The sequence below is a fragment of the Balaenoptera physalus genome (genome assembly GCF_965194825.1).
Source record: "Balaenoptera physalus genome assembly, chromosome: 6".
NCBI lineage: Eukaryota > Metazoa > Chordata > Mammalia > Artiodactyla > Balaenopteridae > Balaenoptera > Balaenoptera physalus.
Window position 1 is genome coordinate 125121435 of NC_138885.1, and position 23147 is coordinate 125144581.

At 39.1% G+C, this 23147-nt stretch overlaps 1 protein-coding gene across 1 annotated transcript; it reads right to left on the reverse strand.

Moving 5' to 3' along the window:
• Positions 1-1404: 1404 nt before the first annotated feature.
• CCDC195 (coiled-coil domain containing 195) lies at positions 1405-22509 on the reverse strand. The gene is made up of 3 exons (XM_082464761.1): positions 21086-22509; positions 16271-16517; positions 1405-7081 (listed from the first exon to the last, which is right to left on the reverse strand). The coding sequence occupies exons 1-3, from the start codon at positions 21345-21347 to the stop codon at positions 6958-6960; spliced, it is 633 nt and encodes a 210-aa protein (XP_082320887.1). The 5' UTR covers positions 21348-22509; the 3' UTR covers positions 1405-6957.
• Between the last annotated feature and the right edge of the window lie 638 nt (positions 22510-23147).

A 23147-nucleotide genomic window follows, 5' to 3' on the forward strand; every position in this document is an offset into this window, starting at 1 on the left:
CTCTCTGCTAATGGATGGGGCTGTGTTCCTGTCTTGCTAGTTGTTTGGCATAGGGTGTCCAGCACTGTAGCTTGCTGGTCGTTGAGTGAAGCTGGGTCTTGATGTTGAGATGGAGATCTCTGAGAGATTTTCGCCGTTTGGTATTACGTGGAGCTGGGAGGTCTCTTGTGGACCAGTGTCCTGAAGTTGGCTCTCCCACCTCAGAGGCACAGCCCTGATGCCTGGCTGGAGCACCAAGAGCCTTTCATCCACATGGCTCAGAGTAAAAGGGAGAAAAAATAGAAAGAAAGAAAGAAAGAAAGAGGATAAAATAAAATAAAATAAAATAAAATAAAATAAAATAAAATAAAATAAAATAAAGCTATTATAAAGCAAAGCTATACAGACAAAATCTCACCCAGAAGCATACACATATACACTCACGGGAAAAGGAAAAGGGGAAAAATTAATATATCCTGCTCCCAAAGTCCACCTCCTGAATTTGGGATGATTTGTTGTCTATTCAGGTATTCAACAGATGCAGGCACATCAAGTTGTTTGTGGAGTTTTAATCCGCTGCTCCTGAGGCTGCTGGGAGAGATTTCCCCTTCTCTTCTCTGTTCGCACAGCTCCTGGGGTTCAGCTTTGGGTTTGGCCCCGCCTCTGCATGTAGGTCGCCTGAGGGCGTCTGTTCTTCGCTCAGACAGGACGGGGTTAAAGGAGCAGCTGCTTCGGGGGCTCTGGCTCACTCAGGCCGGGGGAGGGAGCGGTACGGAGGAGGCGGGGCGAGCCTGCGGCGGCAGAGGCGTCGTGACGTTGCACCAGCCTGAGGCGCGCAGTGCGTTCTTCCGGGGAAGTTGTCCCTGGGTCATGGGCCCCTGGCAGTGGCGGGCTGCACCGGCTCCCGGGAGGGGAGGTGTGGAGAGTGAGCTGTGCTCGCACACAGGCTTCTTGGTGGCGGCAGCAGCAGCCTTAGCGTCTCACTCCCGTCTCTGGGGTCCGCGCTGACGGCCGCGGCTCGTGCCCGTCTCTGGAGCTCCTTTAGGCGGCGCTCTGAATCCCCTCTCCTCGCGCACCGCGAAACAAAGAGGCAAGAAAAAGTCTCTTGCCTCTTTGGCAGCTGCAGACGTTTTCCCGGACTCCCTCCCGGCTAGCTGTGGTGCACTTACCCCTTCAGGCTGTGTTCACGCCGCCAACCCCAGTCCTCTCCCTGCGATCTGCCCACAGCCCGAGCCTCAGCTCCCAGCCCCGCCCGCCCCGGCGGGGGAGCAGACAAGCCTCTCGGGCTGGTGAGCGCTGCTCGGCGCCGATCCTCCGTGCGGGAATCTCTCCGCTTTGCCCTCCGCACCCCTGTGGCTGCGCTCTCCTCCGTGGCTCCGCAGCCTCCCCCCTCTCTGCTACCCGCAGTCTCTGCCCGCGAAGGGGCTCCTAGTGTGTGGACACCTTTCCTCCTTCACGGCTCCCTCCCACTGGTGCAGGTCCCCTCCCTATTCTTTTGTCTCTGTTTTTTCTTTTTTCTTTTGCCCTACCCAGGTACGTGGGGCATTTCTTGCCTTTTGGGAGGTCTGACGTCTTCTGCCAGCGTTCAGTAGGTGTTCTGTAGGAGCAGTTCCACGTGTAGATGTATTTCTAATGTATCTGTGGGAAGGAAGGTGATCTCCGCGTCTTACTCTTCCACCATCTTGCCCCCCTGCACCACTTTTTGTACTCACTTTCAAGTCAAGACCGCTAAAGGAAACATTGCAAAGAGTTGTGTGGAGGTCAAGATTTGATGCTGAATAGGTAAGTGACATTTGATTTTCTGGATGTTCTTGCCATGTTTGATAAGGATGAGAACTGGCATTCAGAGCAGTCTGCCTTAACTGGAGAGTTTGTTGAGAAGATGTGCATTTACTGAATACACAGTTAATAAAGCATTTTGCATATAGCATCATAGGATTCCAACCAAAATTTAATTCAGGCCAAATACTTATGAGTGAGTAACTGTGGAATTGCCCATTACCTTAAAGGCTTGTAATCTTCTTTTGAAAGCTCTGAATGCAGACTTCCTCCTAAAATGACGGAAATGGACTTGGTTGCTTGTAACAATACCCTCTTGAAGTCATTTTTGCTCCCCAAATAGATTTCATTGACCTATTCCATTTATTAACTTATTCAGGTAATTATACCCAGTTTGTCTGGAGGCTGAGCAGGAGAATGATATTAGGGTCCATCAGCACAATGTAGTCTGTGTAGAGACTGGCTTGGAACTCTTCACGAGGGTGGTTAACACTTCACCAAGGTTTCCACGGGAGCTCAGAGGCTCTGGAATTGACAGTCCCTATGGGGATGAGGTCCTTTGTGGTAGGAAGGCAGCTGATGAGAAATGGCTCCGAGTTCATTGAAACCTTCTGAAGTTGCTCTAGTCTTCAAACAAGAAATGAACTCTTGAAGTGTATTTTCAAGAAGTAGATTTAAAACATAATATTTCTTATGGGAAAGAGCTTTGGGGCCATGTCCAGTCTTATTTACTGCATAAGTCCTCTGCAGCCACCAAACTCAGTGACAGGAGGGCTGAGGTCATCAGGGCAGAAGTGTGGTGCCGTGGAAAGGCCACTGGACCACGAATCAGGAGACGAGGTTTCTCTGCATGGCCTGCCACTAATTCCCTGGGCAGGGCTGGGAGGGGGCAAACCTCTGCTTACCTTTTCCTTGAAGGCAAAGACTATGTCCTGTACATACTACGACTGCCACTACTACCACTATTACTATTATTTCTTGAGTGCTTACTGGGGGCTGGGTATTGGAGTAGGTGCTTTACATATTTTAGCTCATTAAATCTCCACGTGCCAGAGAATGTCAGCATATCTCCATTTTACAGATGAGGAAACTGAGGCTTTAAGAGGCTCAGTGATACTGCTTAAGATCACATGGGTGTGAGGGAGTGAGAGCCCAGGGCTGTCCTTGTCAGTGCTGTCAAGGCAGGTCCTTCTTCAGGATCTGTGACATTCAGGGCCGGTCTTCGCAGCCCCTCGACTTTACAACAGTGATTCTCAGCATTGCTTGCACATTGGAATCATGGAGGATCTCTAAGGAATACTGATGACAAGGTCCATCCCCAGGGCTGCTGACGTAACTCGTCTAGGGTGGAGCCTGGGAAATGGGATTTTTAATGCTCTCTGGTTTATTTGATGCTGCAGTCAGGATTGAGAACTGCCACTATACGCTTAGTTTCAGGGACTGGGAAGAGAAGACCAGGAGGTTAAGCACTTTCCGATTTTGGAGTTCCAGTTTTCTGAGAGCTGGCTTTTCTTGGAATGGCTTCTTGAGGAGATCGTTTAAATGCTAGATTTCTGGGACCGGGAATGAGCTTCAGTGCAGCTCTACAAATGTAGAGCACTTGAAGAGAGGAAAAAGTAAATATTTGGGAGGAACACTTGAATGAGTTGGTTTAGAAAAGATTTGAGGCCAAAGGGAGTTTCTGTTTTAAGAGAGGAAACGTCTGTGTGTGATGATGTGATGTAAGTTTTCCACAGTCAATCTGGATAGAACTAGAACCAAAGCCAATGGCCGGGATGAAAAAGACCACGTCTTTGACGGGCAATATAACATCAACCACATATTAGATGAAATAATACAGTTAGGAAGGGAGTAATTGGCTCACTTCTTGGATGCCCATTTAACTGTTATACGTGACCACAGGCCATTTAGCAAGTTACTTTTTCTAATGCACTAAATAGTGTAGCAATTGGGCCAAAGAGTTATTTGCTTCTGAGCTATCCATTCAGTTACCTGCTCTTCAATGCTGAAAGCTTTTCTTATATTAAACAATGGGGTTTGTTGGACAAAATGTTATTTCAAAGACCAAGAACCTGCTAGGTGTTTCACAGAGTGAATTTTTTCCTACTTAGATAGCCTTGCTTGTGTTCCCCTTATCTTTCCATCAGAAATGAGTTTCTGGTCTGAGGTAATTGTGTGAATTAAAAATCCTCAAGACTAAGGAGGAAAGAAAGGAGGAAGGGTGTGTATTTGGGAATTAATGGAAGGAATTAGGGACAATTTTCACGAATGAGTAAAATTAAGACTGACAACTGTGTTCCCTAAAGAAGAGGGGTGCTGTATCTTTTGGAACACTCTTAACGAAAATGTATACGGTCTTCATAAAATGGTATTGAGCAGGTGGCAGAATGAATTTGTTATCATTATTAAGAATAGACTTTTAATTGGTCCTCAGATTCAGACATCTCAAGCGTAAGAATTTTGAGTTGACCTGCAGGAGGAGAAATTCTAATTAAAGGAAAAGGTAAAATGAGGAGATATTTCCTGAATGTAAGCCTGAATGCCACAGAGAATTATCTTTTAGTAAGACCTGGACAGGAACAAGTTTAATCTCTCTCTGAGTTCATGGAGAATTGTGTTTCAAGATCGACTTTCAAAGTAGTTTTAATAATGTCAAAGTACTAAGTATGTATGAGACTGGATAAATTCAGTCTTCCTTTTCTCACGTTTCAGAAAACTAATTGTGAGTAGATTATTGTAGTCATGAGATATTTTGACTGTCTTACAGCACTAATGATAAAAGCAGGGATCAAAGAAGAATTAAAGCTACAACAGGTCTTTTATTCACTCCTGTATGTGAAAGAGTATTTTTCAACTACGTGCTTTTTCAAACACAGCTTGAATGAATGAACATTTCTCTGCATTGATATTTAAAAATTAACTACTACTGCAGGCGGTAGAACTGTCTCTTAAAATAGGACTATAATTGAACATAATATGTGGATTACAATAACCACATAGTACTCTCTTAGACTGCTTTATCATATTTTTTAAGTTCTATGGGTGGTGTTTTCCATAATCAGAAGGTACTACTGTACTTTCCTTTTTATTTTGGTGGTAAAAACATCAGGCTCAATGATTGTGCCTGCCTGGATACTTAGAAGTTCCTAAGATCTGTTTTCTAGAGGGTAAACTAGAATTTGGACTAAGGAATAAAATGAACTCCATAATGTTTCCCATTGTCCCTGTACACAGCTATTTTCTGGTTAAGTTTATTCTAGATTCACAGCTTAGGGAGTAGAAATAGCTCAAGGAAATCGGAGCAGACAGAATTGGGGCGCTGGAAAAGTTGCCAGGGCCAACCATTTGATTTTGAGCACATTGTTTATGTTTTCCTTTGTTTCAATATCTTTATTTGTTAAGGACATTTGCAGGAGACCAATTTATGAAAGCAAATAGCTCTGGCAGATGTTGGTGTACTTTGATAATAGATTGATGTATTTGTTAACTTTTGGCTTTCATCACCCACAGAGTTATGAATTTCTGCCACTATTGGCAGTGATGGTGACCATTAAGAATTCATCATGGGGAGGTTTCTCTGCCTTCTTCCTCTTTCTCTTTTTCCTCTTCTTTCCAGGTAAAGTACACAGCTCTGAATGCTAGGGAAGTGTCTTGCTGTTCATCGTTTAGCTGATGACTCATCAACTTAGCCAAGAGAAAATCAAAAGCTAGAACACACAAAAGCTAGAAATCTCACATATAAATTTTTACCTGGTATCTTAAATCTGGTCTTTAGACAAATTGTATTTGGTTTTCACAATGTTTTAAAAATTGAACATAATGCTAGTATTTATGAATCAGGAGATTTTGCATAAAAATCCAGATTTTAACATCCATTGGACGATAGACCATGTGACAATGGAGTGTCCCCTTCCCCACACAGCCTCACAAGGGTGAGTAGTTGCAGCCCCATGTGGATGGGGTGTGCATATGCCTGTTCTCCAGAGCACACCCCACTCCTTTCTATCACTTGTCTGTCCCTGCTGGACATTTGAGTTCCCCTCTTTCCTATCTTTCCCCTCTGGTTGTAACCTTGCCCTATTGTACACCTGGTATAAGGCTGAGAATATTGTTAATCTTAAATGAATATCATAAATAAAGGAAGCATCTGACCCATTATGTGACTTTTACCTCAGGGTATTCGTTGATTCATCCATTTCCCTTCCAGGAGTCTGTCTTGTGATTATTAAAAACCTCTCTTAGAAATAGACTGGACCATTCATACCCTTTCCTTGCTTCCCTGCTTCTTCAACTTGGCATCGGATCTGGGGAACCCTATGATTCTTAGTATTTACAATAGTGGATAGCAGTCATAGCTGTTTAAGACATCACCTGGGAAGGCTTGTTTAAAAATGTGAATTTCTTGTCTTGTTCCTGTCTGGAGCCCCCAGATCTGCATTTTAACACTCTGGAGATTTTAACATAAGATATTTGTTTAAAAGACATACTGGTATTAGAACATGATTGCTGTAAACCTGGAGGAGGAGATGGTCTCTTGACTAGAAGTTCAGGATTTGAGGGAGTTCTGAGGTTTTCAACCCCTAAGTAATAATCATTTGAACCTTTTTCTCTCTCCTTCCAACCAGGATGAGTGTCTTTGCCGTTAGCCAGCCCACAATTACTCTGAGCCCACAATACACGCTGTGGGAGTTTGCTGTGTTTGTGTCTACATGCCAGTAACACGGGATATTAAAAGACCAAGTGAGCTTGTGTCAGTGAAATATCAACACACAAATTAACTATAAGGATAATCACTGTGGCTTCTATGTTATAATCAGAAATAGAACTTTTTTTTTCCTAGATTTGTTATAGTTTCAACCGGAGAACGACACATAATGGGAACAGCAGCATTTCCTGATAGCATAGCACAGATACGAAACACTTAGCATGCAATTTAATTTAATTACATTTAATTGCTCACATGCTGCATAGAGAGACTTCCACAGCCACCGTGCACCCATCAACAACAACATAAAGTAATGGCTTCCATTTCTTGGCCAAGTCCACTGACAACTCTATTGATCCAACGCCAAATATTTGTATATCTTACTGAGCATCTTGCCAAAGGTCTTTGCAGGGGAGGACATTGACCCAGCCAGGCCTCGGTGTTCCCACATGTTGGAAATCAACTGTTTCTTAAATTTCACCACCTTACGTATACTATTCTGTAATGGTACTTAGCTGGTTTGTGGTCTGATCTGGTGAGTATTTCAAAGAACTTGAGTTTTTGGAATATGAAGACATGTTCATGGGTAACAGGAAACTGACTGTCTTTATCTTGTCCCTAAAGAACGCAGAATAGGGAAAGAGAAATAAAACTTTTTAGTGAGCCTTTATGCAAAAGCACTTACTATTTCTACAAAACATTTACTATTTTTGCAAGTCACCAAATATTGCTTAAAGTGTTAAAGGTTCACCTTAAATATATCATAATTTTTTTTGTTTAGTTGTTCAATAATAATGCATGAAAAAATATTGGAATTGGCCTTTTGATTAAACCCAGTGAATAGCACTGATAAAACTAAAATTTAAAATTTTTGAGGCAAGGTCTGTACGTCTGAGGATTATTAGCTTGGCGTTTAAAGTTGGAGAACATCATGTTCTCTCAGGCAAACGGTCCTACACACCAAAACTCTTCAGTTGAAATGAAAAAGAAATTTGAGGGAATTATTTTATAATCCCAGTCAATCTGCACTTTGGAGTTTGAATTAATGGACTATCCATCACACCTGAACAATGAGGGGAGGGAGAAGTGACAGCAGTGACCCAGTGTTACCTGAGGGATTAAATCTTTTCATTTTGCCCACTTCCCCTTTCCCCTTGAACAGTGTTATATATAATTTTGACATAAATCAGGATAAAGTTCTCCCAGGAATAAGTCTAAAGAGCAGTGTTTAAAATTATTGCCTTTTCTCTAGGTTTTTTTTTTTTTTTTTTCTTTTCTCTAGTTTTGATCTCTCTCTCTCTCTTTGATTAGACAAGGCTATAATTTCACTGAATGGCATTTACTGGCCTGTATCTAGGGGAACACATCTGCTCCCTCCCTTGGGAGGAAGGCCAGTAGTTCTATATGGGATCAATAAAATAATAACTGCTTTGCCACTTAGCAAGCATTCACTTGACTATCCCATTTATTCTTCAAAAAAACTATGAGGTAACTGCTATTATGATTCTCTTTTTACAAAAGAATAAACTACGGCACAGCTCAGACTAATAACTTGTCCAAGACCATGCTGTTTGCAAAAGATGGAGTTGGGACTTTAGCCCTCTGATTCCAGAGGCTGTCTTCTTAACCACTTTGCTTAGGAAAAGAAGACAATGTATTTATTTTAATGTGTCTGTTTTATCCTATCAGTAAAATATCATTTCTAAGTTTAGTTGTCCATATGGACCCTTTTCCCTAATCTTTTCAACAGCCTGAGGTTATTTTTTCTTTTTTTCTTGAATGCAGGAGGAAAAGATTGGGTTTCTATGTCAAAATTAGGGAAAAAATTAAAATCCAGCCTCTAGTTTCTGGAGATCATTGGTTCTTAGAAATATTGACATTGGCATTATTCCGTAAAATACTTTATTGGTACAATAATAGAAAAGTTCATAAGCAAATTAGGTACAATGTCTCACTGATTTGAAAGCTAGTTCAAACAAATTGGTTCTTGATAAATCTTTGTAAGATTCTTTGAAAGCTATTAGAAAGGAAATGAATTTACCCAAAAATTAGAGGAATAATGTAATGAGTTGTTACTTTACTAGTTAATCCCTAAGAAAGTAAAAGACAAAATAAAAAAGTACTACAAAAAAAACCCACTTAATTCCTATTCAACAGTTCTCTGTATCTACTGGGTTTTATGCCAACCCAGCTGTTGATTTAAAGCCGTTACTGACTTTCTTGCTTTAACACAATTCTACAATTGGCTCAAACTTTCAAATTAAAGTAGATTCCAAATTAGAAAGGGATTGTGTTCTAATAGTTTATTCATTGGCAGCTTGGAAGTTGGAAAACATTTTGCTTCAGAAAAATAATACATTATAAACATTGGCTAGGTCCCCAAACTACCATAGAAAATAATATAAATTGAAATGGGAAAATTAATACCGCTATATTTCCCAGTTTAGCATTGTAGGTCTGTAAGCCTGTAATGGTTTAAGTGCAAAAACTAAAGCATTATAATACAGGCACTGTACAATTATAAACTATATAAACACAAGCCTGGAAAGATACGCATTAAAAATCTCAATGGTGGTTTTTCAGGTAGTGGGATTTTGGAAGATTTTCCTTTTTATACTTTTTACTTTGTGTATTACACTAATATTTTATAATTAGCAATTTAAAAAATAATGAACATTTAGTGCTTTTATATAACTGTATATTATATGTGTACATAATTTTATTTAGACAAAGGGTACATCTCTGCCTTTCTTCCCTCCTCCCTCTTTGAAATCACATGGCCATTGGAACACAATGGTTGGGTGTACACTTCTTGTTTCCATATCCCACATCTGCTCTGTTAACAAATCTTGTTGGCTCCACCTTCAAATGTTTAGAAACCACATCCAGTTATTGCCATAGGCCAAGAAATAATCATTTCTTGTCTAAATTATTTTTTTAGCCTTAAACCTGGTCCCCTTGCTTTCTGTATTGTTTTTCTATAGTCTTTTCAAAACAGAGCTCCATATATACATATATATATATATAAATGAAAAGAGTATATTATGCATCCTAATTCACTTAGAAAAAAATCCAGAATCATTGGAAAGGAGTGGAAGACCACCCTTAGCTCTCTGCCTTCTCTCTCTCTGTCTCGCTTCTTCCCTTCACCGCACTCAGTGCCAGCCATCTTGCCCTTCTTCAAACACCAGTTGTGGACCCACCCAGGCCTCTGACATTTGCTGTTCTCAATGCCTGGAGAGTGCCCCCGCCTACCCACTCCAATCCCCTGCTCATATCCCCAGAACTCTGTCTCTCCCTTCTTTATTCAAATAGTGAGGTATCTTCTGGCTACGATATAAAAAAATTTCAACAATGCTTGCTCTTCAAACCCTTCATTTTTCCTTTGATTGGTTTACTTTTCTCACCATCTGACATAATATATACTTCCTGTATTTTCATGTTTATTGATCATTATGTTACAAAGGAAAAAGCTCCACATTGGCAGAGATTTTTGACAATTTTTTTTCCTGCTGTATCTTCAGTGCCTAGAATCCAGCACGTAGTACACCCTTAAGATGTATTTGCTGAATGAATGAATGTGGGTAATGAAAGCATAAAAAACAGACTGAAAGGATAGAAGAAAAACTCATGGTTAACACTTGCCCCTCAGGAGTACAGGGGAAGAGAGATAGAGAGATATAGGGCTTTTCTCTTTATTAGTAACATATTTTCTTTTATATATAAAAATATCTGGATAAAATATGATAAAACTCTTGCAGATGAATACACTGATATTTGTAATATTGGTTTCTGAATGTTTATGTATTTTGAAAATTTTCATAAAGACATATTTTACTAGCTTTCCAGTAATTAATGGTAAAGCACATATTCCTAGCATTCCACGGAAGGACTTTTATGATGGATCCTGCTAACTTCTCCATCCTCACTGATTTCCCTACTTTTAGTTTTCTCCGTAGTCATCATTTCTTCTCTCTTCTTGTCTTTTTTGCTCTACTGGGATGACCCTTCCATTTTTCTTTGCCTGTCCTTCCTGACCCAGGTTCCTCTCTCTGCTCCTATAATAGAACTTTCTACAAATGAAACACAGTTTTCATCCTGCTTTGTAAAATTCAAATAAAACTGGCTCAACCTTCGTATCCCACATCCAGTGGGAAGTCCAGCACTCTTTCCAATATTTATGAGAATTCTTGCAGGCCTATTAATTATGGTTACCCTTTGATTTGATTTCCTGCCACTGCTGAATTAGATAACTCATTCTCTCAACAACTATATTTGTTCCATTTTCTCTTCCCCAGATAAGTTAATCGTGAAACCAGGTCCCTATTTCTTGATTTTCCTCCTTCTCCTCAGAGGAGACAAATGTGTATACACTTTTTTTTTAAACATCTTTATGGGAGTATAATTGTTTTACAATGGTGTGTTCGTTTCTGCTGTATAACAAAGTGAATCAGCTATACATATACATATATCCCCATATCTCCTCCCTCTTGCGTCTCCCTCCCACCCTCCCTATCCCACACATCTAGGTGGACACAAAGCACTGAGCTGATCTCCCTGTGCTATGCAGCTGCTTCCCACTAGCTATCTTTTTTTTTTTTAACTTTATATTGGAGTATAGCCAATTAACAATGTTGTGATAGTTTCAGGTGCACAGCAAAGCAACTCTAGCTATCTATTTTACATTTGGTAGTGTATATATGTCCATGCCACTGTTTCACTTCGTCCCAGCTTATCCTTCACCTTCCCTGTGTCCTCAAGTCCATTTGCTACATCTGAGTCTGTATTCCATTCTTGCCCCTACGTTCTTCAGAACCGTGGTTGTTTTTTTTTTTTTTTTAGGTTCCATATATTTGTGTTAGCACACAGTATTTGTTTTTCTCTTTCTGACTTACTTCACTCTGTATGACAGTCTCTAGGTCCATCCACCTCATTACAATTAACTCAATTTCGTTTCTTTTTATGGCTAATACTCCATTGTATATATGTGCCACATCTTCTTTATCCATTCATCTGTCGATGGACACTTAGGTTGCTTCCATGTCCTGGCTATTGTAAATAGTGCTGCAATGAACATTGTGGTACATTACTCTTTTTTTTTTTTTTTTTTTTTTTTTTTTAACATCTTTATTGAAGTATAATTGCCTTACAATGGTGTGTTAGCTTCTGCTTTATAACAAAGTGAATCAGTTATACATATACAATATGTTCCCATTTCTCTTCCCTCTTGCATCTCCCTCCCTCCCACCCTCCCCATCCCATCCCTCTAGATGGTCACAAAGCACCGAGCTGATCTCCCTGTGCTATGCGGCTGCTTCCCACTAGTTATCTATTTTACATTTGGTAGTGTATATATGTCCATGACACTCTCTTACCCTGTCACATCTCACCCCACCCCCTCCCCATATCCTCAAGTCCATTCTCTAGTAGGTCTGTGTCTTTATTCCCGTCTTGCCACTAGGTTCTTCATGGCCTTTTTTTTTTTTTTTTCCCCTTAGATTCCGTATATATGTGTTAGCATACTGTATTTGTTTTTCTCTTTCTGACTTACTTCACTCTGTATGACAGACTCTAACTCCATCCACCTCATTACAAATACCTCCATTTCATTTCTTTTTATGGCTGAGTAATATTCCATTGTATATATGTGCCACATCTTCTTTATCCATTCATCTGTCGATGGACATTTAGATTGCTTCCATGTCCTGGCTATTGTAAATAGTGCTGCAATGAACATTGTGGTACATGACTCTTTTTGACCTATGGTTTTCTCAGGGTATATGCCCAGTAGTGGGATTGCTGGGTCGTATGATCGTTCTATTCTTGGTTTTCTAAGGAACCTCCATACTGTTCTCCATAGTGGCTGTATCAATTTACATTCCCACCAACAGTGCAAGAGGGTTCCCTTTTCTCCACACCCTCTCCAGCATCTGTTGTTTGTAGATTTTTTGATGATGGCCTTTTTGATTGGTGTGAGGTGATACCTCATTGTAGTTTTGATTTGCATTTCTCTAATGATTAGTGATGTTGAGCATCCTTTCATGTGTTTGTTGGCAATCTGTGTATCTTCTTTGGAGAAATGTCTATTTAGCTCTTCTGCCCATTTTTGGATTAGGTTGTTTGTTTTTTTGATATTAAGCTGCAAGAGCCACTTGTAAATTTTGGAGATTAATCCTTTGTCAGTTGCTTCATTTGCAAATATTCTCTCCCATTCTGAGGGTTGTCCTTTTGTCTTGTTTATGGTTTCCTTTGCTGTGCAGCTTTGAAGTTTCATTAGGTCCCATTTGTTTATTTTTGTTTTTATTTCCATTTCTCTAGGACGTGGGTCCAAAAGGATCTTGCTGTGATTTATATCATGGAGTGTTCTGCCTATGTTTTCCTCTAAAGTTTTATATAGTTTCTGGCCTTACATTTAGGTCTTTAATCTATTTTGAATTTATTTTTGTGTATGGTGTTAGGGAGTGTTCTAATTTCATTCTTTTACATGTAGCTGTCCAATTTTCCCAGCACCACTTATTGAAGGGCTGTCTTTTCTCCATTGTATATTCTTGCCTCCTTTATCAAAGATAAGGTGACCATATGTGCGTGGGTTTATCTCTGGGCTTTCTATCCTGTTCCATTGATCTATACTTCTATTTCTGTGCCAGTACCATACTGTCTTGATTACTGTAACTTTGTAGTATAGTGTGAAGTCTGGGAGCCTGATTCCTCCAGCTCTGTTTTTCTTTCTCAAGATTGCTTTGGCTATGCGGGGCCTTTTGTGTTTCCATACAAATTGTGAAACTTTTTGTTCTAGTTCTGTGAAAAATGCCATTGGTAATTTGATAGGAATTGCATTGAATGTGTAGATTGCTTTGGGTAGTAGAGTCATTTTCACAATGTTGATTCTTCCAATCCAAGAACATGGTATATCTCTCCATCTGTTTGTATCATCTTTAATTTCTTTCATCAGTGTCTTAAAGTTTTCTGAGTATAGGTCTTTTGTCTCCTTAGGTAGGTTTATTCCTAGGTATTTTATTCTTTTTGTTGCAATGGTAAATGGGAGTGTTTCCTTAATTTCTCTTTCAGATTTTTCATCATTAGTGTATAGGAATGCACGGGATTTCTGTGCATTAATTTTGTATCCTGATACTTTACCAAATTCATTGATTAGCTTTAGTAGTTTTCTGGTAGCATCTTTAGGATTCTATATGTATAGTATCCTGTCATCTGCAAACAGTGACAGCTTTACTTCTTCTTTTCCAATTTGGATTCCTTTTATTTCTTTTTCTTCTCTGATGGCTGTGGCTAAAACTTTCCAAACTATGTTGAATAATAGTGGTGAAAGTGGGCAACCTTGTTTTGTTCCTGATCTTAGTGGAAATGTTTTCAGTTTTTCACCATTGAGAACGATGTTGGCTGTGGGTTTGTCATATATGGTCTTTATTATGTTGAGATAAGTTCCCTCTATGCATACTTTCTGGAGGGTTTTTATCATAAATGGGTGTTGAATTTTTTTTGAAAGCTTTTTCTGCATCTACTGAGATAATCATATGGTTTTTCTCCTTCAATTTGTTAATATGGTGTATCACATTGATTGATTTGCATATATTGAAGAATCCTTGCATACCTGGGATAAACCCCGGTTGATCATGGTGTATGATCCTTTTAATTTGCTGTTGGATTCTGTTTGCTAGTATTTTGTTGAGCATTTTTGCATCTATGTTCATCAGTGATATTGGCCTGTATTTTTCTTTCTTTGTGGCATCTTTGTCTGGTTTTGGTATTAGGGTGTTGGTGGCCTCGTTGAATGAGTTTGGGAGTATTCTTCCCTCTGCTATATTTTGGAAGAGTTTGAGAAGGATAGGTGTTATCTCTTCTCTAAATGTTTGATAGAATTTGCCTGTGAAGCCATCTGGTCCTGGGCTTTTGTTTGTTGGAATATTTTTAATCACAGTTTCAATTTCAGTGCTTGTGTTTGGTCTGTTTATATTTTCTATTTCTTCCTGAAAGGTTGTGCTTTTCTAAGAATTTGTCCATTTCTTCCAGGTTGTCCATTTTATTGGCATAGAGTTGCTTGTAGTGATCTCTCAAGATCCTTTGGATTTCTGCTGTGTCAGTTGTTATTTCTCCTTTTTCATTTCTAATTCTATTGATTTAAGTGATCTCCCTTTTTTTCTTGATGAGTCTGGCTAATGGTTTATCAATTTTGTTTATCTTCTCAAAGAACCAGCTTTTAGTTTTATTCATCTTTGCTATTGTTTCCTTCATTTCTTTTTCATTTATTTCTGATCTGATCTTTATGATTTCTTTCCTTCTGCTAACTTTGCGGTTTTTTTGTTCTTCTTTCTCTAATTGCTGTAGGTGTAAGGTTAGGGTGTTTATTTGAGATTTTTCTTGTTTCTTGAGGTAGGATTGTATTGCTATAAACTTCCATCTTAGAACTGCTTTTGCTGCATCCCATAGGTTTTGGGTCATCGTGTTTTCATTGTCATTTGTTTCTAGGTATTTTTTAATTTCCTCTTTGATTTCTTCAGTGATCTCTTGGTTATTAAGTAGTGTATTGTTTAGCCTCCATGTGTTTGTATTTTTTACAGATCTTTTCCTGTAATTGATACCTAGTCTCATAGCGTTGTGGTCAGTAAAGATACGTGATATGGTTTCAATTTTGTTAAATTTACCAAGGCTTGATTTTTGACCCAAGATATGATCTATTCTGGAGAATGTTCCATGAGCACTTTAAAAGAAAGTGTATTCTGTTGTTTTTGGGTGGAATGTCCTATAAATATCAATTAAGTCCATCTTGTTTAATGTATCATTTAATGGTTGTGTTTCCTTGTTTATTTTCATTTTTGATGATCTGTCCATTGGTGAAAGTGGGGCGTTAAAGTCCTCTACTGTGATTGTGTTACTGTCAATTTTCCCTTTTATGTCTGTTAGCATTTGCCTTATATATTGAGGTGCTCCTATGTTGGGTGCATAACTTAAAAGCTTTTCCACAGCAAAGGAAAACATAAACAAGATGTGTATATACCTTTGATAGTCAGGGCATAACTGGGAATTGGGAGGTAGAAATGCAGATTGTGGGGGAGGGGAAGTGATGCTCTAACACAGTACTGCTTGACAGTGACAATCTTGTTCCGAAAGAGCCCTTGGCTTTACTCACTACAAGGGCCACTGGCCAACTTTCCTCTTAAAGATTCCCAGCTTACTTCTCAAATATTTTCTCAGTCCCTCCCATTTGCAGCCTGCTCATAACTCCTTAAATACCAATTCGTATTTTGCAGAACAGGTCAGTTTCCTCTTTGTCTCTTGGCCTGTTTGGCTTATGCCTAAAGGGTCCTGTCTTATACTCACATAAGCCCATGAAGGCGCCTTCCTCCACAAGAACAGTTCTTTCTCAGAGAGGAATTCTCTGTTCAGCTCCTAATGTAACTGTGCCTTCTCCCTGAGACACTATTACAGTGGTCAGTTTACTTGTGCGTCTTTGTCACTAAATGAAAGTTTTGAACATAACGTTTTGCTTTTGCAGGATCTTGGATCCCCAGTGACCAGCTCAGAGTATGATAATTAATGCTTGATTAGTAAGTGAAGACTGATGGTTCTCCACTTAATAGAGGCATCTATTAGAGGGTACTATTTGATCTCACATAAATTTGTTTCTTTTGGTTCTCAAAACAGACATAAGTACGATGGAAGTTATCTTGGCCTAATAGCCTACTTGGTTTTATTACTTCCACTAGATAAGACCTGGCTTATCCAGGAGAACGTCTCAGAAGCCATCACAGCATTCAACTATAAACTATCCTGAGGCGGATTGTACATTACCTGCAACCAAAACCATGCTTGGGAAAGCCTCTTTGGCTGGAACCGTTGCTGGTAAAAGAACCTGGGGCAAACATCTTTTCTTCGTTGTCTTGCTTCTTAATTGAAGAACATGCCAGTGATTTGACTGTTTTTTGAGCTTCTAGAATTCCACGATTTGGATGTTTTTTCCCAGCTTTCCAAGGATCATTTGCAGCTAACAAACGAGTTGGTGAGGAAATGGAATAGCGTCTAACAATCATGACATTGCCTGTACAGGAGACACAAAATTCAAGTTTAAAAATTCTACTTTTAATGACATCCACAAATGGAAGATTGTGTTGGTAGTAAATACTTCATTGAAACTAACTAACCAAAGCTGTTGTTTTTAGATTATTTTTTTTTTTTGCATAAAAGACATTCATTCATTGATTTATTTTGCAAATTATTGAGTGCCAACCATGAGCCAGGTGTTTTTTTAAGAGATGGGGTGTGGGAGTGAACAACACAGAATTCTTGCCTGCATAAAATTCTCATGTGGCTGACAGATGATAAACAATATATGATAAAATTCAGATAGTGATAGGTTCTAGGAAGACAAATCAAGCTGATGAGGGCTAGGGGATAGAGGCAGATGAGGGAGGGGGTCTATTTAAATAGTGTGGTCAGGGAAGACCTTCCTGAGAACATAGAATATGAACAGAGAGCTGGACATACAGAGATAATAAAACACGATCTTAAAATGCAAAGAACATGAATTTCTAGACATGCAGTTCTGGGCGTTCTCCTCATTCTAGAAGAACATGCTCGTCCACAGCCCCTCATCACTTGAATAACCACAAATAATTGAACTGGCTGCTCCCAACTGGCCTGAAATGTGTGTGTTGGCTTTAGTTAGGACAGTTGTTATGAGGATGCCTGTCGCATGAGAGATGAAAGCAAGGCAGACACATGGAAAGAAGTAAAGATGCCTCGGGACTTCCCTGGTGGTCCAGTGGTTAAGACTCCGCCCTTCCACTGCAGGGGGCGTGGGTTCCATCCCTGGTCAGGGAATTAAGATCCTGCATGCCGCAAGGCACAGCCAAAAAATTAAAAAAAAAAAAAAAAAAAAAAAGAAGAAATAGCAAAGATGCCTTCTGTGGGAAACAGGAGTTCTCTGGAGAGAGATGGAGAGATTTATGGCTTTAGTTTCTGGGGGCTTCCAACCCAATTTCTGTCCATAAGGGTCTGCTAACAAACTCTTTCCTTGAGGTAAATCCTATCTCCACTCCTTGTAATGAAAGCACCTTGAATAAAAGAGCTTTATTTTAGGGAGTCTTGGTTTGTCTGCATCTCACTTCTAACACCGTGCAAACTGACCTGGGGCCTGTCATTCAACCTCTACTTAGACATCTAGCTATTACCCCTGGGGTTAATGACACTGACCTCAAGGGTTGGTTTCCATTTTCTGGAGCACTCAATGAATGTTTGTTGAATCTTTATTCTTTCTCATCATAGCTTTGCCATTAGCTAGCATGAAAGTATAAGAAAGTGCAGCATCGTGTTTAGGTTTTCAGAGGGCTGGAAGCACAATTTTCTCTTTTTTAAGTTTGTGGCCCGTGTCTGCAGAACACAGACAGCAAATTATACAGCCATTACAGAAAGCGGAGGCTGCCCTGGCTTTTCATAGTTTGGAAGAGCAGAAGGTCATATTTTAAGCAAGAGTTTGTGGGGGAGTTTAAGTTCAAATCTCTCTGAAGTAATTACCTGCAAATACTATTCATAAATTATCTTTGAACACTTCCTTTGGCCATGATATATCACTTCTATAATTATCTAAAAACAGGTTTATGACTGTTGACAAACATAAAAGTTTCTGTTTAAGAGGATTATAAAACAATATCTTTATACCAAATGGTAGGAAAGTACAACAGAGGAAATTATATTCATAATAGCAAAGTTAAGTTTATTGTTTGGGACCTATACTCCAGCTTGACTGATCAGCATATAGGCTTTTGGTTTATGTCCCTGGATCACAAATAATCTGTATCCTTTGGTTTCTTATCAATAAAAGGGAAAGAATATTCCACAGAGCATCACAGGGTCATTAGCACCAATTCAAAGATTGCTTTCAAATGCAGTTTATTTGCCAGCAAAGGGTATGAGCAGATTGAAGGGAATGCTGGAGTTTCCCTGTAAAGAATTGCTTCTTGCATCTTCTTCATAGCAAATTATCTCTTCCCTAAAAGAGCCTAGGAGAGATTGCAAAGGGCAGGAGGGGTGAGGGCAACATCCCTGTAATGGACGGGTTGGATTTCATACCTACCAAATGCTGGCACACTCTTACATATGTTTCCAGGAGAATTTCGTCTCAAGTGATCGCTTCCAGACCCACCTTAATGGTTCCTTCTTAAAGTGAGACACACTTCTGATTTCATATCGTTCCTTCTCAAAGAATAGGTTTATATTATTTTGTTTTCAAGAGGATCAGACAAGCTGCTTAATCTCTCTGGGTCTTGTAGCCTCAACAGTAAAAACAGGGGATGAGCTCTAAATCTCCTCCTTAGCAGCACATTTCTATCATTCAGTTGCAAGTATGAATTTTGATTGATATCAGCAATATCTTACTGACTGCTAATAAAAAACTTAAACTCAATTCAAATAATATTTTTCCGACTCATCCAATGATATGACGACAACTGCTACCAAGTAACTCATGCTGAGTCTTACTTGTGCTACCTCATTTAATCGTCTCAGCAGCCCTATGAGATAGATTCTATCACTTTCTCCATTTTACAGATGAGGAGAGTGATCATAAAACATGTCACATTCATAGAATCATAGAATTGTACAGTTGGAATAGGCCTTGGAAGGCATCTAACCGATTCATTTTTACTTGAGAATACTAAGATCAGGAATCTTATGTGAGCTCCCCAGCACTGACCAACCATTACAAAACTGGGATTACAACCCAGGTGTCTTCATGCTCAGGCCAATGTTCCTTCTACTTATGTCACTTTCATAACAGAACATCACATGTAAGACACACATCAATATCACTTAAATGAACTCAACCGGGCTTCTAAGCACAAATTTAAATCATATTTCCTTCTTTGTTTTATTGGTGCAACTGGCAAGAGTTCCCCAAATGTTTTTCACTAGTCCTTTTCCAACTTAATGCTTATATTCTTATTGGAGGTCACCATTCAGATGCTGAAAATGTATATCATCAGTTGTGTATTTAGCTCTTAATAATATTCAAACCTCCTTTAAATTTGATGGCATTCAGGCCCTGAATTCAGGGTTTAAAGGGTAATACTCTTTGTTCTTTAATCAGTTTAATGCTTGTTTTAGAATAGCACTAGGCATACTGAGGCCCAAATTACTTTTGCATTAGGATAAGCATCATGAAAAATAGATTTGAAGGAGTTGTTTACCTTTGGAGTAAGGCAGTTGTTTTCAAATGTTGTCTTCCAGGTGACATTTGGAATGTCTGAAGACATTTTTGATGGTCATGACTGAAGGGGGAGAGGCAGGTACTACTAGTGTTTAGAAGCCAGGAAAAACTGCTAAACAGCCTACAATGTCCAAGACAAACTGCTGTAATACAGAGTTATTCAGTCCAAATGTCAAGAATTCAGAGATGGAGGAAGCCTGGGGAAGGATATACTACACATGTCCATATGTTTTTGTTTTTTTTTCACCAGGAGAAGGTCTAACTTCCGTAAAGGTTACCCTTTCAGTTTTACTAAATAACCAACAGACAGAATAACTCAGATCCAGTGCTGTTCTTGACAACAAGGGAAGAGACCGTGACTGGAATCTGCTCCCAGCTTTGAAATACAAGGACCCTTACTAGAAAAAGGCCTCTTTAACAGAAAAAACCAGCTGGAAATAGAACATGTCCCATTGCCAAGCTGCTCAGCACCTCTAAATGGCATTGCCTGAATCTTTTGACAGAGGATATTAAGCGCTTTGAGTATTTAATTATGTATCTCAATTTTATTTGAATATACTGTATGTAGGCAAGCACTCATTTCAATGTAGAACGTATTTTTTCACTCTCCTGATTTCTGACTTAATGCATAGTCCTCACAGTCAAAACTCTTTCCCATAAAAGGTGAGAGAGTTGATTCTTTTAGAATATATCATTGCCTTTTATTCTTGAAGTCTTCAACCTGTATAGTAAGTTGAATTATGTGCAACATATGTTCATAAAGGACAGTAAAAATTTTGTAAAATACGGATAAGAAATAATACCTACCATTTGTTGTGTGTTTGCCAGGTGCTATACTAAGCACTTAGGTTATCATTAAAGTCAATCCTCACAACCACGTGAGGTAGGTACTGTAACACTTCCAAATGAACAAAACGAGGGTTAAAGATTTCTCAGAGCTAGCTCTAAATCTAGTGGCTAACTGGTGTCAGATCACTAGCAACCATATTTGTCTGATTCTAATATCCATATACTTAACTATTATGCAATACTGTTCTAGATTAATAAGCGAGCACGCCATTTGACACGTACCCATTTGGTGTTCCATTATGTAGCATTTAAATGCTTGAAGTCAAGAAAGGAAAAAAAGCATTACTTTTAATATGACTGATTTCCACTAATCTGTCATCCTCATCTTTCCAGGACTATCTGGAGATAGTTTCAATGTTGTTAAAATATGTTACTTGAAGATGCTAAAGAAATTTTTGCCTAGGGATTCAAAGCTAATCTACCAGGAGAAAAAGGATGGAACTCACCACTGTAATACCAAGTTATGCAGTTATGTGAGAGGCACAATAAACCTACTATTTAGGAGATATTTGCAAAGGTGGGTACAGCCCAGAAGAGCTATGGACATACGGTACCTTGGTGTTCTGTCACAGCTGGGGCCGTACCAGTGGAAACACCACCATGAAGGGCTGCTGGAGATTGTCCAGGCACTTCTGCAAATTTACCGAGGTCTGTGACTTCCTCTTCCTTCTCATCTCCTGATTTTCCCCCTGAGCCTGGGGTTCTCTGACTACTTGAAGTCAGCTTCATCCGGAGGGCTTGATTCTCTTTCTCCAGCTTACTGATCTCTGCCCGCATTTCCTGGATAACTCTCATGAGCTGCATATTTGCTTCCATTGCCTCTTTTCAGGTCGCTCTGGTTTGTTCCTTTGGGGAGACAGATCAACATTTGCTCATGAACCAAATGCACAATCTACTCAGTGAAACAAGTTGATCCCGCCCATAAACCTTCCTGAACAATAAGTGTCATTCTTCTCTATGCCATCTTTCAGCACCTGGGGAGTTAGGCTGTCTAGGGAGGTAAAGGATCTCCATGACTTATTCATTCTGGGTTTTGTTTTTCAGAACAGAGCTTTTCTTTGTATCTTTCATTTCATATCAATCCACAGTTCTAGAATATTGCTTTGTGTCTGCAGAGGACACTCCAGAAATTTCCAGTGAGGAACAGAGTTTCTTGCTTCTGTCATGAACTCACCATCCTACCAGCCACTCAAGTTTTTTCTCTGTTGCTATTTCTGGGATCAGACGTTTCATAGAATCACCAACTGGCACGAGCACATCAAAACCGGCACATAAGAATTATTCCTTGTCTTCTCTGTAACATATATCATAGTTCTGTACTTTTTGGGTAAATTATTAATTTTGACACCTCTCGATTAAGGGTAAATAGCAGAGGAAGTCATATGAATTGCAGTGAGATTATTTAAATGAGATGTTGATAATTATACCTAAATCCCTTAAGATAATTTCAAGGACCATATAATTACTTCTCAGTAGGTTTCTATCTTATAAGCATTTTTGCTGTTATTTGGTTTCAGAGTGTTTGCTTGGGCAAATACTGCCCAGAGCTATTTTGGGAATGTAAGAAGATACAGGTTAAACATTAATCTTGAATGAGAAGAACACGCTATAGGTAACAGCTTTCATTACCTATTTCCTGAAGAGGTTTCTTTGTTGGGAATGAAAAGTACGAATCTTAGATAACATATTCTCTATAACCACTTGGAAATTCAATTAATGTTTAAACATGAATGCCTTTTTGCAATAGGATAAAAATGATCAGATAATTTTTCATGGTGATAGTTTTCCCTGTGCATTTGTTCCCTTATGTTTTTATGTATATTGATGTGTTTTTTTTTGCTTATCCTAATAAATAGGTTAGGCAGGTTGATTGATCCAAGGCCGTAGGTGAGAGTGATTGGAGAAAGTATTATTCCTTTTTTATTCATACTGAATTATTATATGTATTTAAATTTTATGAAGTGTTTACTAAAAAGTCAGTCTAAAAAAACAATGTGGCTGCTTTGATATACTATTTCTATTTGTATTAAAATGAATTTCAGTAAACTTTTGTGTGCCAAACTGGCTAGAGGCGATGGAAATGGCTGTGGAAATATGGAATATGGAGTAAGATGAGTCTTACAGGTCATCCAGTCCAACCACCTACCAGATGTTCAGATCTGTTCCACAACATCTCTGTAATGGATTATTGATCCTATATTTAAGTATTTTCCCTGTAGGGACGTCCCCTTCCTACCAAGGTATACTACTTACTTTTTAATTAAAATTATTTACTTGACCAAAAATTGGCCTCCATGTAGCTTGTTCCTAGTTCTTCTCTTTAGAGAGGTTATGTGACAAGCCTAATCCTTGTTTTAATGAAAATTCTTATTCTATCATGTTCTAATGAGTCTCTATTCACCAGAAGGAACATCCCAATTTTTTCAACAGTTTGTCAGCTAATGTGGGTTCATGGACCTTGGCCACTCTCTTTTGAACATGTTTCCATTTGTAGAAAGGCCTCTTGAACTAGGATGTCCAGGTCTAAATGCATTCTCCTGAAGGCATCTGACTAGCCTGGAGTATACTGGCATAGCTTCTGTAAAGTCTTCTGTAGAAAATGTTCCATAAAATTGG

Bases quoted from the DNA above. Each gene is read 5' to 3' on its own strand.
- CCDC195 (XM_082464761.1), bottom strand. From the start codon at position 21,347: ATGGAAGCAAATATGCAGCTCATGAGAGTTATCCAGGAAATGCGGGCA. The intron at 16,518-21,085 runs GTACCGTATGTC...TCTCCTGTACAG, and splicing joins AGCTGTGACAGAACACCAAG to GCAATGTCATGATTGTTAGA. The intron at 7,082-16,270 runs GTAATGTACAAT...TGCGTTCTTTAG, and splicing joins AAGCATGGTTTTGGTTGCAG to GGACAAGATAAAGACAGTCA.